The sequence below is a fragment of the Dendrobium catenatum genome, unplaced genomic scaffold (assembly GCF_001605985.2).
Source record: "Dendrobium catenatum unplaced genomic scaffold, ASM160598v2 fragScaff_scaffold_490, whole genome shotgun sequence".
NCBI classification, from domain to species: domain Eukaryota; kingdom Viridiplantae; phylum Streptophyta; class Magnoliopsida; order Asparagales; family Orchidaceae; genus Dendrobium; species Dendrobium catenatum.
Genome location: NW_021318952.1, coordinates 504624 through 520862, shown reverse-complemented (window position 1 = coordinate 520862; position 16239 = coordinate 504624). Strand labels below are relative to the sequence as shown.

General features: G+C 40.0%; 1 protein-coding gene across 6 annotated transcripts in view; it reads left to right on the top strand.

Moving 5' to 3' along the window:
• The first annotated feature begins 370 nt into the window (after nt 1–370).
• The window catches only part of LOC110114236 (hexokinase-2, chloroplastic), a 31670-nt gene continuing 15801 nt past the window's right edge, over nt 371–16239 (top strand). For 5 of the 6 annotated variants that reach the window (XM_028694480.1, XM_028694484.1, XM_028694481.1 and 2 more), the window contains exons 1-3: nt 371–725; nt 9588–9738; nt 9821–10003. In XM_028694480.1, coding sequence (XP_028550313.1) covers nt 460–725; nt 9588–9738; nt 9821–10003 — 600 coding nt within the window. In that variant the 5' untranslated portion in view covers nt 371–459. The remainder of the gene's footprint in view (nt 726–9587; nt 9739–9820; nt 10004–16239) is intronic. The other variant, XM_028694482.1, reaches the window with a different exon arrangement.

The following is a 16239-nucleotide window of genomic DNA, read 5'->3' as shown; positions in this document are numbered from 1 at the left end:
GATTGCACAAAAATCAATAAGAGAAATAACTAACAATTATGATCAGATCCTGAACTATTAATAACAAACTCATTTTCTTTCTAAGACCTTGAAAATAATAAGCAAAATTATTGTGAGCTATAACAAATTGATCTAAATTTTTAAGTTTTTTTATTAAACATTTTTAGAACATTTAAAAGAAATTTAAATATAATTAAAAATAGTCTAATAAATAATTGTGCAATAATAAGAGCATATCAATTATTCTAAATGTGTAAATCCCCTTAAAATTTGCCCAAAAAAAAAAAAAAAAAAAAATCTAAACATAATACAAAATATTTATATAAATCTGTAGAACATTCTTGATTAACACTTATTATAACAATCTAATTTTGCAAGCTCAGCATTAATACCATAGATCGAACCAGAAGTGAATGGTACTTCCATTCTGCAAAGCGAAAACGAGCTCCGCGATCGGAGATGTCTGCCGCTCCAGCTACGGTGGGAACATTCTCCATCCGCACGCGCTGTGGGAGGCGGCCGATCCCATCTTTCCGGTGCTCCCTGGCCGGCGGAGTGACGACGGTGCCGATCTTGACGGAACTAAAGATGAAGTGTGCCACGCCGCTTCCCTTGCTCCAACGCATCGCCGACGCAATGGCATCGGATATGAGAGCAGGTTTAGCAGCCGATAATGGAAGTGATCTGAAGATGATCCTTAGCTATGTTGATTCCCTTCCCACCGGGTGAGCTTCCTGCACTAATTTAGCGCAGCTTTTTCTACTATTGGCTGTTTTTTGCTAGCTAGTGTTGGTTTTGGGGAAGTGATAGATATTTGTTGATGGGCTACATGTTGTTGAGTTTAGCTGAAGCACATTGAGGTCTAGGTGTTGTATGGTTCAAGCACGAGACATGGCGTTTCTTTGTAACGGCGCAAAGTTAAATCGGCGCCCCAGATGATTTTTTTGGCGAGTGCACACTTTCTTTTTTGGTAACTGTATTTATAGACTGAAATGCATTACTGCCTGGGCTGAAAACTTACTTTTTGTTCCACACCGTCAGTTTCATGCTTTGTTCTTTTGATTATTTGATGTATCTTAGGATGGCCCTTCTGAGAGTTTGTTTATTTCTTGAACTTTACATAGAAATTTGTTTTGATTAGTCTGCTAATAATATTTTTGGGTGCTGAACTAATAGTGTTTTGTTCTGCTTACAATTTTTTTTGATTACATTTTCATTATATGGATATTTCTCTTTCTTCTACATCTTATCGTTGCATGATTGTTCGACAAGTATAAACACGAAAGCAGAGTTGACTGAAGGATTCGGTTATAAGGTGTATTTGACGTAGTTTATGCAGTTCTCAAACGAAATAAATTGTCCTAAAATGGTTTAAAACTCTGTTATTCATTGACTTCTAACTTTAGATTTCTGTAGAGAATACATAAAGGAGCTTAGCAGTTTATTGAGATAAAGATCGGCTGAGTACGGGTACTTGTAGCGCATTGTCCTTAATGATATATTTCTACCCTATTGAGACGATGCGTTGGCCCGAAGGAAAAAAAAAAAAAAAAAATTACACGATATTTACTCTTCGGTTAAAATTTGGGATCTCGTCAAGTATGTGGATCTCTTGCTATATTACAATTATAAATGAGCTGGAAAAGAGTGTAGACATGTAGTAAAAAGAGGGAAGGTGGGGATCAAAATACAGTCCTTTGCTAAATAAGGCAAACAAGGAAAAGTTCAATTGGGAGAACAATCATCGTGTCTGAGAGGAGCTTGTCAACATTGGAAGGATTGGGAGATGTTGGTTTGGGACATTTCCATCGTAACTTAGAATCTTAATATCTCTATGCTAACCAGAAACATTTATTTTGAACATAGTTAAAACAATGAGTTGCAGGAAATAAGGTGAGCAGATCTTGGATCTCAATTTTTTATTTTTAATTTTATTTTTGTTTGGGCGAGGGTTTGAATTTAACTAGATTGGATCAGAGCTTCCAATTCTCCATCGGATTTGTCTATATTGATTAATTTACAAATAGTTTCCTTGGTAACATCCAGCTTGGTTTGATCTGTGCATCGATATAAGAATCTTGATTATTTCTTCCAGTGCAATGTAACAATATAAGTGATAATTTTCGTTTGCAAATAGGCTTACGGATGAAGTGACGTTAACCATTTAGTGGTTCTGTTGAGGGGTTAATCTAGGTAGCCTTACCATTAATTAGTGAGGAGTATGTTTTTAGATTTGAACTTATAATCTATGTGTAACATTGAAGGAGACTTATCTAACCTTTTCTCCTAGCTCTTCTCACTTTGTTCTTGAAATGGATACGCATATAAAACTTAACCTCTCATCTAGAGCTTTCGAGTCAATTTTTAATTAGAGAAGTAGCTCCTCTTATTTTATGCTTTTGATATGGCGGAAGCAGCAGGAGGCGGGCCCGGGAACCACTGGACCGACTGGTCCAACAGTTTTTGGCCCAGGAGGGGTAGGCAAACAGGGGGAAGTCGTCTTAAGGGGGTGGGGCCCAGCAGGGAATTAAATTATTATGTTAGTAGATGATCAATGAGGAAATCCTTTCCTGATTGAAATTCAAATAGATGAGGGAAATACATTAAGAAAGATGGATATATTAGGAGGGAAGATGAAAGCTTATTTAATTCTAAGTATATATATATATATAATGCAGAATTTTGTGGGAGGTGCTTTCTACTGTTTTGTGAGGGATCCTAGCGGCGTCTAAGGTTTGGGAGAGAATGTCATCTCAAAAGAGGACAATTGTATCTTGCTTTATTCGTATTTGATTTTCTATCAATAAAAATTTGCGTTTTTATTGAATCTCTTTGAGTTGGCTGCTGTTTTTGATAACAAGGAGTATCAAATTGGTATCGGAGCGATTTGTTGGACTGAAATTTCATTTTTCCTCGCCAAATTCTGCTGAATTTTCACTCTCCATTGATTTTTTGGCTATTTGGAGGCCATATTTGCGTCATAGTTGCTATTTTTTTTTACTGTTGAAGCCTTGATCTAGGTACCGATGCCTGGAAGAAGAGTTGAGGTGTTTGAAGAAAAGTTGAAGGGGGAAGTAGGGCAACTACGAATGGATGTGAGATTAATGAATGAACGCATTTTAGCAATAGAAGGAAGGTTTGAGAATATGGAGGAGATGATGCAGCGGATGTTGGAGCTTCATACTAAAACGGATCCGTCGGAAGAAAGGAGAAATCAGGACCTGTCGAGGGAAGACAAGGAGGTGGAAATTTTAGGAGGGTAGGAGGAAATACCCCACTTGGAGCCTCTACTAAGAAGGGGGATGGGTAGGGAATATACATGTAGTAGGGATGAGAAGAAGAGAACATGTGGGTTGAATTTGGGGGAATGAGGGACTATAAACAGAGAATGATCGAGAGGGAATCATGGAGAGACCATAATACTCGCATCATGGGAGGCATTGTGGGGGAGGGGGGGGATATTGGGGTGGAGGGGATCAGAAGATTAGGAAACTAAAAATGCCTATATTTGAAGGGGAAGATGCACATGAAGGGGATATTGGGGTGGAGGGGATCATAAGATTAGGAAACTAAAAATGCCTGTATTTGAAGGGGAAGATGCACATGGGTGGTTATATATGGTGTATATATACTTTGCAGTAAATGAGTTGACAGAAGATGAGAAACCGATGACCGCGGCTCTATGTCTTAAAGGAAATGCACTAACATGGTACTAATGGAGAGAGAACAGGACCAAATTTGTTCGTGAGATGAGTTCAAGAAATGCTTGTTGTAGCACTTTTAAACCTAGCAGTATGGGGATTAGTACAAGTAATTCTTTGCCTTGACATAGGTTGGCATGGTGATAGAGTACGAGGAAAGATTTGAGCTTATGTCAGGACGGTTAGGGAGGTTATCAGAGATAATTTTGGAAAGCAACTTCATAAAATGTCTCAAACTCGAGTTGAGGAAAGCAGTGCGGGTGGCAAGACCACATGATTTGGGAGAGGCGATAGAGTTAGCGTAGATTATTGAGAACAAGAAATCACTACAAAAGAATAGTAAAGTGGTCAGTGAAGGAGGTTCTTATTGCACGACGACCATTTTCCTGGCACCTAGGGTGTAGACTGTACTAGTTAAAAGGGAGACGTCAGAGGAGGGCAATTCGGGAGCCTGACCAGGAAGGGATTTTAAAAGACTGACTGATCATGAACTGTAAGACAAGAGAACTAAGGGCTATGTTCTAGATGCGAGGAGAAATTTACACCAGGACATAGGCGTAAAAATAGCATATTGCAGGTTCTCATTATGTGTGATGGGGAGGAGGTGGACGAGGAAGAGGCAGTGAAGGAGGAGTCCGTGCGCTTGGAGGTGGTGGAAGTTTCATTAAACTTTATAGTGGGATTTTCCCCGAGTCACATTATAAAAGTAAGGGGACATATAAGAGCAGAGGTAGTGGCGATCCTAATTGATTGTGGGGCTAACCATAATTTCATATCGAACCAAGTGGTAGACAAACTGGTGCTGAAACTGGTAAACATGGGAGGGTTTGGAGTGATGATGCGTACGTGAAAGGTGGAGAAGAGCAGAGGGGTGGAAGTTTCATTAAATTATGTAGTAGGATATTCCCGAATCACACTATAAAAGTAAGGGGGCATATATGAGGAGAGGCAGTGTCAATTCTGATTGATAGTGGAGCTACTTTGAATCATGTGGTAGACAAACTGAGTCTGAAACTAGTAGACATGGGCAATGTTTAAAATTGCGTATTCGGGTATTGAGGCATTTTTCATTCGTGAGGCGAGGCGTAAGCCTCAAGGCGTTTTGAGGCGTAAGCCTCAAAACCAAAAGATTGCGTAAACATAAAATGATAAATTTTTTATATACTAATGAGTGAATAATATAAAACATAAAAAGGTATAAGATATGAATTGAAATCAAAATATCCCAATAATAAGACAACATGAAATATAGTTCAACTCAAAATTCTATCTTTCCCAAATCCCGATATTCTTTTCATTAACATATAATTCCAATTTCCAAAAAAAAAAAATAGCAATGATATATCACATAAGAACTCATAAGTCATCAACACAGTCATCAGTAAGAGGTTCTTCATTTGAATCATCATTATGATGAACTGCTCTGTCCCCTTCCTCCTCTCCTATAGAGTCCAATGTCGGGCATTTACTTCAAGATTTATGTAAGTTTTAATATATATAGCGTGAGACGTAAGCCTCATGCCAGTGAGGCGAGGCGGGCCACAACCAAGTTGAGGCGCAAGCCTCATAAAAAAACTCGAGGCGTTTTTTACTGGAATTGCGCAAAGGCGGGCCTGAAGGCGAGCCTCAAGGAGAGCCTCATATTGCGCAATTTTAAACCATGGACATGGGAGGGTTTGGAGTGATGATGGGTACGTGAAAGGTGGAGAAGAGCAGAGGGATATGTTAGGTTTGGTGGTAGAGCTGCAAGTGATTCACATCACGGAGGATTTCCTTCTATTAGAGTTGGGAGTACTTATTTGATTTTGGGCATGAAATGGCTACAAATCTTGGGGGAGACCAAGCTGAATTGGAAGGCAAATTGGTCATGAAAATTCAAGTGGAGGGGAGAAGGGTGGTAATTAAGGGAGGGAGATTATGAAATTATGGGTAGCCTATTTCCCTATGGACCCTAGCTTATCCAAGGCAATGGTTTCTTCGAAAATCATGGTTTGTGCCCTTCATGGGGAAGGAGGGGGATTCTTGGCGGAGCTCCATATTATGGAGGGAGGAGAGATAGAGAATGGAGAGGATATTTTAGACATTGTCCATCCTTGCTTCAGCAATTCAAGGAGGTATTCCAGCTTCCCTAGGAATTACATCCCCATAGAAGCACGATCACTTATTGTTTTGAAGGAGGGAGTTTTCCCCATTAGTGTACGACCCTATCGATACCCACAGATCTAAAAGGATGAGATTGAGAAACTAATATGGGAGATGCTTGAAGCTAAAATTATCAAGTCCAGTGTGAGCCCCTTTCTCTAGTTCTGTATTGTTGGTGAAGAAGAAGGATGGGAGCTGGAGGTTCTGCATAGACTACCGTGTCCTAAATAAGGAAACGATACTAGATAAGTTTCCCATACCTGTCATCGATGAGCTGTATGGATTTGTGATATTTTGTCCAATATCGACTTGAAATTTGGATACCATCAGGTCAGAATGCGACCAGGAGACACCCACATGACAACTTTTCAGACGCATGAGGGACACTATGAGTTTTTGGTGATGCCGTTTGGCCTCACTAACGCATCGGCCACCTTCTAGTCCCTGATGAATAAGATATTCTAACCCTACTTATGAAGGTTTGTGTTGGTTTCCTTTTTTATAATATATTGGTTTACAACAGGTCAGTGGGGGAGCACTTAGAGTATCTGAGAGTTGTGCTGTCCACCTTAAGGGTGCACTCCTTATTTGTCAATTAGAAGAAGTGTTCTTTCACCCAGCTCAGAGTGGAGTACTTAGGGTATGCGATATCTCAGGGGGGAATGACGGCTGATTAGAGTAAGATTGAGGCCATGCTCTGATGGCTCATACCCAAGAATCTAAAGGAGCTGAAAGGATTATTGGGATTCATAGGCTACAATTAAAAATATGTGAAAGGATATAGTTCTATAGCAGGGCCATTGACATAACAACTCAAGAAGGACAACTTCAAGTGGGGGGAATCAGTTACCCAAGCTTTTGAGTTGAAGAAGGCAATGACCAGTGTGCCAGTCTTAGCCCTTCCGGATTTTAGCCAGCATTTTTTAGCAGAGACAAATGTCTTAGGTTTTGGGTTGGGAGCAATATTCATGCAGTATCAGAGGCCAGTGGCCTATTTTAATCAGGTGTTGACGACCTGGGCCAGCTCAAATCAGTCTATGAGGAGCTGACGGCGATTTTGTTGGCTATTCAGAAATGATGACTGCATCTACCAGGAAGACATTTCATCTTGAGAACTGACCAAAGAAGTTTGAAGTATTTGTTGGAACAAAGAATGATTATTGAGGAACATCAAAGGTGGATTTCCAAGTTATTGGATTATGACTTTGAGATTCAGTATTGATCCAGAGTGGAGAACAAAGCAGCATATGGTTTATCTGGGTGCATGGGGGAACCACAGATGATGACATTGTCTGTGCCCCTTGGTGTTTGACTAGAAAGCACTGAGGAGAGAGAGCGAACATGGTTTAGGATTGAGGAATATTAGGGAGGAGCTGGCAAGAAACAAGGACATCCATCCAGGATATTAAGTGGTGGGATAGAAGTTGCTTCATTATGGTTGCTTTGTGCTTCCAAAACCTCTTCTTACATTCCTTTCTTGTTTCAGGAGTTTGATGAGACGACCATTGGGGGGCATTCGGTGGGCCTAAAAGACATATCACCAGCTATCTGTCAAGCAGTATTGAGAGGGAATGCAGAAGGATGTTGAGAAGATGGCGGCCAGCTGTGGTATATGCTAGATGCTTAAGTATTTAGCTATGTCTCCAAGAGGGCTCTTCCAGCCGTTAGCTCTACCAGAAAAGGTGTGGGAGGACGTGACCATGGACTTCATCGAAGGGCTGCCAAAGTCAGAGGGATAGACGATGATACTGGTGGTAGTGGACCGGTTGAGTAAGCATGCTCATTTCATCCCTCTTCGCCAGCCCTATACAACAATATTAGTAGCAATGATTTTTATGAGGGAAGTAGTGATATTACATGGAATCCCAGAATCAATTATATTAGATAGGGACCATATCTTTCTAAGCCAGTTTTGAGATGAATTGTTTAAAATGTAGGGGGTCGTCCTTAAAAGAAGCATTGCTTGTCATCCTCAGATGGACGGACATACAGAGGCAGTCAATTGTAATGTGGAGACTTGTCTGCGGTGCTTTATATCAGATACACCCAAGTTGTGGGCAAAATAGTTAGTTTGGGTAGAGTATTGATATAACACTTCCTATCATTCGGCAACGCAGACTATCAGCAGCGCAGACTATACCTGTCTCACTTGATATATTATAGGCAAGGCAGCACACCAGTGGATTCGGTAGAACAATACTTGTAGGGCAGAGATAGGATCTTGTGGGAGCTGAATGGGCATTTGTTGAGAGTTCAACAAATTATGAAGAAGAAGACAAATGCACACATGCAGGGCATTCAGTTCGATGTGGGAGGCAAGTTTTACTTAAAGCTTCATCCCTACAGACATAAAACCCTGGCACGAAGACGGAATGATAAGTTTTCACCACGGTATTTTTGGTCCCTACGAGATAGTGGAGCACATCGGGGCCGTGGCTTATTGCCTATAATTACCACCATCGTCAGCCATCCATATGGTCTTTCATGTGTCCAACTGTGACAGGTGATATGAGAGCATATTCCTTCCTTCTACACTTTCCCTGACCTTAACAAATGACATGGAGGTGTTGTTGGAACCACTGGAGGTTGAAGAATTGTGACTAAGTCACTAGGAGTAACTGGAATCAAAGAAGTATTGATACACGGTGGAAGCAGCGGGAGCCCGCATTTTGGCCCAGGAGGGGTAGGCGGACAGGGAGGGGAAGTCGGCTGAGGGGGTGGGGCCCAACAGGGAATTAAATTATTATGTTAGGAGGGGATCAATTAGGAAATCCTTTACTAATTGAAATTCAAATACTAGAGAGAAATACATTAGGAAAGAGGGCTGAATTAGGAGGGAAAAGGAAAGCTTATTTAAGTCAAAGTTTAGAGTTTTTTTTTTAATGCAGAATTTTGTGAGAGGTGCTATCTACTAATTTCTATCAATAAAAATATGCTGCTGTTTTTGATACCAAGGCATATCAGCTTTCTCTCTCTCTCTCTCATGCTCTGGTTCTGAAGTTAGCAAACTGGTCTGAACTGGAGCAAATGTTAACACTATTGGTGAAGATATCTTAACTGGTAGGGATGTTTATGAGATTTAGTATGTTTTATAACTTAGTGTAGTTAACGTCATTCATAAGTTACTATGTATCATGTTTTTTCCTTGTCATGTAATTAGGTTTTATACAGCTGTGCCTTGAAAGTAAATTGCGGTACATGCAAAATCTAAACTGCCACAAAATTTTTGTAATTTTAAGAATAGTTACTTCAGCACAGAACTTTAGATAGCCTCTATTGTAGCAGGGCAGACTGAACTTAGTTGGATCAAACACTCTCTCTTTTAATTGTTTTTTCATGCTATCAATTTCAAGAACTTTTGTGGTATAAATTCTTCTCTGACTGATGGAAAACTTGCGTTTGGATTAAGTGATAGCACTTTATATTTGCACACTTCTTATTGCCATTTATTTAGGAAAAATGCTATGCTGCCTAACCCACAGCCAAAAAACAATTGATGTGCTGGCACTAAAAGAAAGATACTGAGAGGAAGAGAGAGCTTAATTATCTCAGGAGGCTTTGTATTGCAGTCATGCAATTCATCAAAAAAAAATTTTTTTTTTGAGCTGTAAGTTGGGCAGCGTAGCATTACTATTTATTTAGATGGGGTAATTTTGTAGTTTGACGTTTGGTCCCTTACCTCTGGGATGCTTTGTTGTATTCTTTATGGTTCTAAGGTGGACTTACAGTTTCTTTTGTATATAGGAATGAGAAGGGTCTATTTTATGCATTGGATCTTGGAGGTACTAATTTTCGGGTGGTGAGGGTGCAGCTAGGAGGTAAGCAAAACAAAGTTGTTGATTCTGAGTTTGAGCAGGTATCAATTCCACAGGAGCTAATGCAAGGAACCACTGAGGTCCAAACCTTTTATACTTTGATCTTCCTCTTAGGCTAAATATTTTGGTACAAAAATTTCACCCTTTGGTTTTATGTTATAGGAACTGTTCAACTTTATTGCATCTAAACTAGCAAATTTTGCTGCGAAAGAAAGTGGGAAATTTCAGCTGCCCAAGGGAAGGACGAGGGAGATAGGTTTTACATTTTCTTTTCCAATAAAACAAACTTCCATTAATTCAGGCATTCTCATCAAGTGGACAAAAGGATTTGCAGTCTTGGGGACGGTTAGTTGTCAATAGACTCTTGTAAGGCTCCTTAATGTTTTCTTGCCATGGCTTTTGTTCTGAAAAATGCCATTTGACAGCTAGCCTTAGAGCAGCTAATCCATGTACTTTTCTTGCATTATTCATATCCATACTGCCATTTTAGATCTGGCATACAAAATAGAGTATGCTATATTCTTCTTTCTCGATGACTTGAGCACATTAAGGTGGAATCTGTCCACAAGAGTTTGATCCCGTTATATGTGTAAAGATTAATGGGAGTTTGTTTGGCATAGTAATAAATGTAACTTCCTGAAATGGTAGCACATCATTTATTATTTGGCATTGTGGACCAAATGGCTACTAAAGCCCAACGATACACTAGAAATTGAACTTGTTTTCAAACTAAGAAATTTAAGCCTATGAGTGAGGGTCAACCACATGGTATTTCACAACATTTTTTCAATTAATTGATGTAAAATTAAATCCAATATTGGTGCATGCTTTAATAATATTTCTCTCATATGAGCGATGTCCACATTGGCATCAGTCCCCCGTCAAACAAAAGATTTTTTTTTACTATCATCAAGTGTGATTTAGTAAGAGTCCGATCAACTATGCGGAGCTCTTATGGAATACACCCATCCTTGAAGTTTTCGTAAGCATGGCATGTCATGTCCCAAGATCTAACGTGAATGAATTTTTTTCTCTCTTTATTATCTATTTTTTCAACTCATTCTATTTCTTTTATCTTTCATTTAACAACTATATCAATTTAATATCCAAAACTGATTAATTGCATTAAAGAAGTATAAATAATGGAAAAACATAATTCACATTACTATAATCAATATTTATATATGTATCTTATAAAAAAAATCAATATTTATATACATAACTAGTGAAAAATGCAATAAAATCATATATATTGTTCATAATGATCAAATTTATAATATATCAAAAGTTATGCGGGGAGAGCTTACAAAATTAATATATAATGCATTTTTAGCATATTTATGAGAGATAAAATCAGTATAAATCAAATCTATCAAAAATAAAAGTAAGTGGATAGTTACTTACAACAAATAGAACAAAATCTTTAACATGAATGAAAAACAAAAGTTGCCGAAGATCTTTCTCTCTCCTCTTTCCTTTCCTCTTCTCCCCCTTTCTTCTCGGGCAAGGCATGCGAGTGAGTGAGGGATGAGAGTGGCATGGATATTTATATTTAATATATATAAAAACACTTTTAAGTGATTTTAAAAGTAAGGCACATCCATGCACCACCCATCTTGGTTGTGGACATACACTTCAGTTGAGTGATGCTCCTCGTGGTCTACTTGTCTTGTCTTTTGAGACATGACAATTTCATAGTAATTTTATTGATTGGATTTTCCTTTTTCCTTTACATATTTGATGTTTCTGAATTAATCCCTCTTCTCCTCCCTTTCATTGAGTTGAATGCCAGGCCTTGGTATGAGCATTTTGATCATATTTGCAGATGATATTAGGGTCAAGAAGTTGGTGAAGATGGGAACAATCTGCTCACAAAGAGTGATGTTATGATGTCAAGAACCAAGATTCCAAGATGATCATTGGACAATCTAGAGATGATTGTATGGGACTTCTAAGAGCCAAAACTAGGAATGGCTACCCTTTATGTGCACCGCTTAATTGACTGGAATGAAAAAAAAAAAACTTATTGCATATGAAGTGGGAAGAACAGTAGTTTGAAATCTTCTCAAAGTTGAAGTTGTCACAATTCATGGGAGATATGAATCATTTGAAGGGGAAAAATTGGTTCGCACAAATAGAGAAGATGCTTGAAGGGATTGTATGCCTAATTGAATAGAAGAGTGCCCTGGAATCCTTCATGCTGACCCGAGATGTCACACACTGTGGGTGTCCTATAGATGCATGTGCTTTGAGGATCGCCCCAACAACACAATCTGAATGCATATGTATGTATGAATGCTTGTAGAACAGATGCTTGTTTGGCCGCCATATTTCTCTATTTGATGGAAGTCCAGCCTTCCATGTTTCATCTTGAGCCAACTATCGTTTTACTACCTCTAATTTGTTAGCATTTTTCATTGATTTTTCCCATTTTACTGTTTTGCATCTTCAGTGAAGGAACTAGCAGTCCGGATTAAGAATAGCTTGATAGTTTCTTCGGAGATGTGAACCTGCTTTGTAATAGACCGCTCGTCTATCTATTTTAGTTTTTGGGCTTTATTCAGCCTCCAAGCTTTATGCCATGAATGCTTAGTTGGTTTAATTATTTGATCCTCGTTCTGATTTTGTCTTCCTGCCTGAAGCTGTTTGTGTTTTCTAACTAGCTGATATGTGTGAGATCCAATCAAGTAAGTGTTATGGGATTAGCACCCTTGGGCCCGCTGTCCTTGAGATATGAAAAGCCATCCTCGGGACATGAAACACCACCCTTGGTATATGAAAAATCACCCTTGGAACATGAAAAGCCACACTTGGGAGTTGGGACCCTCCACACCTTTAATTACCTACTATAGAAGGAAGTGATGGGTGGTGCATAAATAGGGCTATTTTCTTTAAGTTTAGTATGTGCTGATTGCTATTTTTTTTAGAGAGGACTTTTTTTTTTAATTTATTTAAATTTTTTACTTTTTTTTCAAAGAGGACTTTTCCCTTAGAGAGGACTTGTTGTGTTTTAGGTTCCTAACTGTGCCTAGGTTTGGGGGAGCAGATCCACCTCTCCATTAGTGGATCACTTGTATCTTGTGATGTTCTAGCATCTATTCCAGTGTTTATTTTGACAATATTATTTCAGATTTCAGTTTTCATCTTCTATGAATCTATTCGTTGTTTTCTAGCTATTTTTACCCTTCAAGGTGTAACAAATTTGTATCAGAGCGATGTGAATAGAAGCAAAGAAGATGGATGCGTTGGAAGGTGAGATAGAACAAATCAAGGTCGGAATGGAAAGAAAGATATTCCGATATGGAAGGAAGGCTCTCATCCATTGAAAACCGCTTTAAAACATGGAAGACATGATGAAGAAGATGATCGAGATGCAATCAAATGCCTCACTGACGGTTCTGAGGGATGAACCAAAGGGAAAGGAAATTCAGGAATACGATGATGAAGTGGAGAGTTGATGCGGACATCAGTACGAAGATTTGACGCATCTATCACAGGAGGCGTCGCAAATCGACGGCTATCATTTAAACCTTCTATTATGATTTTTTTTTTCTGAATTTTAGTTCTAAATTAATGTATTTTATGTTTTACCCCTAGGGTAGTTTGTTTGAGTGTTATGGCCCAAGGGATAATTTTGTAATTTCGAATTTTCTCATATTGGGGCCTATAAATAAGGGCCTTAAGCTATTGTAATGGATGGTTAATTCGATATGAAAATTTTGTGTTCCACACTTGTGTTCTTCTTGAGAGAGGACGAGAGTGAGATTCCTATGGGAAGGAATCGAAGTTGTCACCAGCCGCAGGATGGGTCCGGGCTCGTGAATTGAAGACCCTTGGAGAAGGGCAAAGCATCATCCGTCAGTCGTCGGAAGAGTCTGAGGCTCACGGTTCTTATTTTTTTCTCTTTCGTTTTGTCTTCTATCTTTCGTTATCTTTGTTTCGATTTCTTCCTCCTTATCTCTCCCCGTCGTCGTTTTCATATTCTTCCTCCCCTCTCCACCTCACGGCCAAACCTCCATACCAAGCTCCACAAATTTTCCCCATAGCCGCCGGCCACCTTCACCCGATCCCACCCTCTTGGCCACCGACCACCTTCCCCCATTAGCTCCTCCACCGCCGGCCACTCTTGTTTGTCTCCATGAATGAAGAGTCAATGTCACCTTAATGCTTGCCTAAAGAGTTCAAATAATTTAGGAAATTATTTTCATCCTTTGAAATTCGAATTTTGAATTTCAAATAGTTTCATAAATTAGAAAGCTATTTTAGGAAAGTATTGAGTCTCATTCATGATGTAATTCAAACTTAATTTGGATGATTTAAGTTTGGACAGTTTCGAAATTCAAATCCAACTAATTTAAAATTTGAAATCCTTCCTAATTTGTCATTCTATTTTTGGAAAGTGCTCAATTGGAATCAATTTGAATTTTAAATTCAAGTCTGATTTATTGTCTCACTTTCCTAACTCTTAAGTTCAAATCAATGAGCCTTAAATCTCCACATTAATTGCTCCTTGGTTCTTGCTTGGCCGAACCCCCTCTTGATTTCTTTCTCAAATTAAAACTCTCCCTATGGAATTAAAGCACAAATTAATTCCCTACCCCTCAACGTGAAATCTGGAATTACAATTATTTCCTTAAGCTAAATTCTTTCTTTGGAAGCATTTCCAAAAATCTGAGATTTATTTTTCCTGGCCGAAAAGTTCCAGGCCCCACTTCCGTTAAATCCCTTTCCAATTCCTGCTTCCCCCTTTGGAATTAAATCCCGTTTTTCTCTCTAATTCCACCGCCTCCCTCCCCTCTCCTATTTCCTCTAGATAGCTCCCCAATTCAAGGGCCTTGAGTGGGAAATTACTTCCTCCGATTCCTCTACAATCTAGTCCACCGAGATCTGAAAATTCCCTTCAAAATTTTATTAGAAATCTGAGACTGTTTTCCCCTCTCCCCCAAATGTATGTTTGCTGTCCGGCACCAGAGGAAGGCTGAAACTATTGTTCTGAAGCCCCTTTCACAAGATTTCTTACCTTTGGAGAGCTCTCAACTGCTGTCCAAGGATTACGGCAGCTCAACCTTGCTGTCCTGTAGACCAGACAGGTCCTCCCTGCTGTCCAAAGACCCCTAAACCAGCAAACCACTGTTCCGATTGGTTCCCAACTGCTGTCAGCCCCAATTCCGGTGCTGCCCAAGGATTCCTGCTGCCCCAACAGTTACCCCAGCTTGCACGAAGGTTGAATTTTAACAATCCAACAAGAAGAGCTGCTGCCCAAGAGTTCTAAAACCTCAAAGCTGCTGAGAGATCCTCTCCTTAGCAAACCCGTCCTACCCGTTCTACATCAAGAGTGTTTACCCTCAAAGACCACCACAGGAGGATCCACTAGTAAGTGGATTGGGGTTTCCAGAAAAAAAAAAGGATAGCAAAAAGGGGGGAGGCTGAACCTTTTGGGAGACCCACCCATGCATGGTGGGAGGTGGATTGGGGAAGGTAGTGGCTGGGCTGAGCCATGAGGGCCAAATCAGCCAAGGGAAATGGAGGAAGGGAGAGAATCATACCATCACTACATGGGGGAAACTAATGGAGGAAGAAGCCATGGGGGTATGGATGTGAGATCAAGGAAGTTGAAGATGTCGATTTTTGAAGGGGAAGAAGCTGAGTGTTGGGTGTATCGGGTGGAGTGTTACTTTGTTATCAATGGGATTACGGAAGGGCAGAAGCTCATGGCTGCGGGGCTATGTTTGGAGGGAAAAGCCCTAGCTTGGTTTCAGTGGAGGGAAAAGCCTTAGCTTTGTTTCAATGGAGGTAGACAAGGTATCTGATCTATTCATGGAGGGGATATAAGGATTGTTTGTTGGAACATTTCGAGAAGGAGACCTCCACGAGCAGTTCTATGCTTTAACTTAGCAGGGGACAATCACAGAGTAACAGGAGAAATTTGAGCTGCTATCAGGTAGGCTAAGGGGAGATTTCCGAGGAAGGGTTGGAAGGGAATTTCCATGAAGGGCCTTAAGAAAGACATGCGAGTAGAGCACATAGTATTTAGACCTAGAGGGTTAAGGGAGACGATGGAGCTAGCTCAGAGGGTGGAAGAAAAATAGCAAAGGGAGAAGGCAAGCTGGAGCAACATCATGGGAGGGGCTTACAGGAGTACCTTTACGACCTTGGCACTGAAAACCCAGACGATGTCATTCCAGAAGGAAGTGCCAAAGGGGAAGGGGACTGAAGTTTGTCCTGGAGGCAATTTCAAACACCTCACAGTCGCGAAGGTGTAGGATAGGCAGGTAAAAGGGTTATGCTTCAGGTGTGATGAGATATTTTCACTGGGACAGGTGCAAGGATTGAGCTCTTCAGGTCTTCATGGTTTGCGAGGGAGAGGAGGAGAGCGGGTATGAGCTAGAGGAGGTCGTAGAGAAAACATCACAATTACATTTAGACATGGCAGAGGTGTCCCCTAAACTACGTGGTGGGATTCACAGCAAATCACAACATGAAGGTGAGTGGGCAAATTGAGGAACAACCAGTGGTGGTTTTGGTGGACAATGGGGCTACGCATAACTTCATCTTGAATCGAGTTGTGGACCGTTTGAGGT